Source organism: Echinops telfairi, unplaced genomic scaffold, assembly GCF_000313985.2.
Source record: "Echinops telfairi isolate 266 unplaced genomic scaffold, ASM31398v2 ScPeMD7_15;HRSCAF=58, whole genome shotgun sequence".
NCBI lineage: Eukaryota > Metazoa > Chordata > Mammalia > Afrosoricida > Tenrecidae > Echinops > Echinops telfairi.
The window spans coordinates 2239509-2243440 of NW_022103912.1; the positions used below are offsets into that span (position 1 = coordinate 2239509).

Below are 3932 nucleotides of genomic sequence, written 5' to 3' on the forward strand. Positions count from 1 at the left end.
ATCTCAGAAAGTCAGGACCGTTATTTCTAAGAGGCAAAGAAACTATGAACTCGTTACGTGTCTGCAGGGGATACGCTGTGTGCCTGAGAACCTCGTGGAAACCACTGAGAAGGTACTTCACAAATGGAAAGTCTTAAATAAGATTCCTTAACATTCAAATCACGTACCACATAAAATAAAGCAGCTGCAGGGCACTTTGCTGAGGTGTTTGGGTTTGTGCTTGGCTTTAGGGACACAGGAGACAGACACTGTGATAAGCTGAGGAGATGCCAGAGTGAGGGAATGGGTGGGTCTTTAGAGACAGGTTTTTAGTCCCTTGATCCTCATTCAGCCAGCCAGCCCTTGACTCCTGGGGGAAGTTCAATACTTGATTCTACAGGGAACCCCCAAACTTCACAGAGCCAACGATTTCCCCGAAGGATTTTTTCCTATGAGACTCATCATGGAAGGACATACGTTTTCCTCATCTTCCCAGTGAAAGCGGATCTAAATCATGGGCAGATGATGGTTTATCATTGGGAATGGCAGGCTTCAATTTGGGAGGTTTTTCTGTTGTATCCGCCAGGTGGCATCAAATCTCAACAGAATCAATACAACTAGTCCAAGGGATCTGCAGACCGAGAAAAAACCAGAAGAAATTAGCTCTTGTTTGTATGCGGAAAAGGCTGAGAGTGGCCTAAATACATGCAGTGACACGAGAACAGGTTCAAGGGCATGGAACAAGAGCGTGCACACACATAATGCAGGGCTGGGGCTCAGCAAGAAGGTGGAAGGGAGAAGTTCGTCAGCAGGGTGCAAAACAGGGTGGACTGAGTGGTCTGACATCTGGATGCGGACAGAGGCAATTCCCTGAGCAAGCACGGACTGGGCCTTTCTCTGTAGTGGCACTAGGTACCTAAAAGTGACAGACACCCCTGAACCACAGGTAAGTACAAAGCCCAAGGGGCAGAGCTTTGGGGAAACTGATCTCAGAGTGGCTGTGAGGAAGGGTTGTCGAGTCTAGGAATCGCTACGTGCCGTGGCTCCCAAGCCAGCCAGCAAATTCTAGCTGCCCCACCATGCCCCAGCCCCTATATCAGTCTGTCTCACTAGTCAGTCAAGGGATAGCTACTTGCTAATGGACATACCGATGTAATTCTTTTGGGGAGTGGCTGCCCTCGCCAAAGTTAGCAATTCTGAGGGAGCGGAGGGGAAAGGGTCCCCACCCCAAACCTGTCCCACCTTCGGCTCTGTGCTTCACTCTGTAAGCCACTCTGGGGCACACTTGTCAGGTCTGGCTCCCACCCCTACCACAGAAGCAGTCGCCTTGCTCAAGCCCACCCTGATTCTAGCACTAATCTTGCACCAAGAAGCTTCAAGCATCGCCGTCCTATTCATAACAATTTATTTACAAAAAGAAAATGTGTAATTATAACGTTAAAATGTATTCATCACCCACATTTCAATGATTTTGTCTTGGAACTTTAATTCCCCAAGTGGCTGGCATGTAAGGAGACAGGGAGGGCACGGTATCCGTACAGAAAGCGGGCGGGTGGGAGAAACTGACCGCTGTGGTCTTTACTGGAGAATCAGGTACGAGTTGAGAGCTTTTCCTTGCAGATTCTTCATCTCCTCGAGCACTTTCTCTCCTGTCTTCTCCGGGAGCTGTGCTGGGTCTCTCAGCTCTCTAAATCCAAGGACCGACAAGGAAAATGAGGGCAAATTCACAGAACGCTCAGTCCCTCATGATGCCCCCCTGCTGGGCTCAGCGCTGCCTGGAATGTTCAGTGAAGTTTGGTGGAGTTGTTTATAAAATAGGAGTCCTAATTACTGAAAAAAGGCAGCTTGCAAGTGAGGCAAACCTGGCTTCCCATCTCAGCTCCACCAGTTTCTTAGCACAACCATGCCATCTAAACGTTCAGAGTCTCTGTTGACTAATAAATCAGGGAGCAAGAACCAAACAAACCAGTAGCAGTTCATTCTGACTCCCGGTGATGCCCTGTGTGTAAGACGGTGACTTTGAGCAGGGCTTTAATGGCTGTTGTTCTCCAAAGTCGTTCAATAGGCGATCTTTGGAGGTGTCTTTGAGTGGACCCAGGTTGCCACTCTTGTGGTTAGTAGCCGACGGCTGAATTGTTTGGGCCCCCCAGGCACTTTACAGATGTATACATTTTGGTGATGTTTTTATTTCCCAGAATTTTAGGAAGGTCGAATGACAACAGATTGGCAGCGATTCAGGAGTCCGTTGTTTTCGTTAGGCACTGTTGGGTTGATGCTGACTCCAAGTGATCCGTGCCCACGATGAAACCTGCCCATGCCCTTTCCGTCCTCACAGCTGTTGCTGTTTGAGCCCGTGGTTGCCGTCTCTGTGTCGGTCCCCATCACAGAGGGCCTTCACCTCTTTCTACGCCTTTCCACTTGACCAAGCACAATGTCCCTTCCAGGCATAGTTCTCCTAATGACATGCCCTAAGTACGTGATCTTGCCATTCTTCATTCTTAGGAGCATTGTCTCTGTGCTCTCTTAGAAACAGTTTCATTGGCATATATTTGCATATCATACAAATAATTCAATCACATTAAAAAGCATTGTAAAATCATCACCACAATCAATTTTAGAACATTTTCTTCTTTCTTATACTCATTATTATTAACTCCCCATTTCCTCCCAATCTCTTCTTCCAAGAAGTCATTAATCAATCCAGTTACTATCTTTATAGAGTTACCAAACCTAGATAGGTAAGACATTCAGAACAAAAACAAAGGAAAACAAACAAAAATTTCAATAGAAAAGAAAGCAGAAAATATGCAAAACTACAGGAAATTTAAAATGGGTCAAATGGAGATCAAATGATAACATGCCACATTAAAAAAATCATTTTATTCGGGGCTCTTACAGCTTTTATCACAATCCATCCATACATCCATTGCATCGAGCACATTTGTACATAGGCTATCATAATCATTTTCAAAACATTTTCTTTTTCTGATGTTTTCTTTCTTTTTTATTTAATCATTTTATTGGGGGCTTGCACAACTCTTATCACAATCCATACATATATCCATTGTGTCAAGCACATTTGTATATTTGTTGCCATCATTATTCTCAAAACATTTGCTTTCTACTGGAGCCCTTGGTATCAGCTCCTCATTTTCCCCCTCCCTCCCTGCTCCCCACTCCCTCATGAACCTTGATGATTTTTGAATTATTATTATTCTGTCATATCTTACATTATCTGATGTCTCCCTTCACCCACTTTTCTGTTGTCTGTCTTCCAGGGAGGAAGTTATACGTAGATTCTTGTAATCAGTTCCCCCTTTCCACCTCACCCTCCTGCTACCCTCCCAGTATCACCACTCTCACCACTGGTCCTGTAGGGCTCATCCGCCCTGGATTCCCTGTGTTTCCAGTTCCTATCTGTACCAGTGTACATCCTCTGGTCTAGCCAGATTTGTAAGGTAGAATTGGAATCATGATAGTTGGGGCTGTGGGGCCGAGGGGGACGGAAACATTTAGGAACTAGAGGAAAGTTGTATGTTTCATTGTTGCTACACTGCACCCTGACTGGCTTGTCTTCATCCCTGCGACCCTTCTGTAATGGGATGTCCAGTTGCCTAAAGATGGGTCTTGGGTCCACAATCTGCACTCCCCCTCATTCACAATGATTTGATTTTTTGTTCTTTGATGCCTGATCCCTGATCCCTTAGATCTCGTGATCACACAGGCTGATGTGCTTCTTCCATGTGGGCTTTGTTGCTTCTGAGGTAGACGGCTGCTTGTTTACCTTCAAGCCCTTAAGACCCCAGATGCGATATCTTTTGATAGCCTGGCACCATCAGCTTTCTTCACCATATTTGCTTATGCACTCATTTGTCTTCAGCGATCGTATTGGGAAGGTGAGCACACAATGATATGATTTTTTGTTCTTCGATGCCTGATAACTGATTTCTTCG

The 3932-nt window shown here is 45.5% G+C and overlaps 1 protein-coding gene across 1 annotated transcript in view; it reads right to left on the reverse strand.

Annotated features, from left to right (window-relative positions):
* Positions 1-1557: 1557 nt before the first annotated feature.
* Positions 1558-3932, reverse strand: part of CFAP221 (cilia and flagella associated protein 221) — a 107657-nt gene continuing 105282 nt past the window's right edge. The window contains exon 24 of the mRNA XM_004711882.1: positions 1558-1666. Coding sequence (XP_004711939.1) covers positions 1558-1666 — 109 coding nt within the window. The remainder of the gene's footprint in view (positions 1667-3932) is intronic.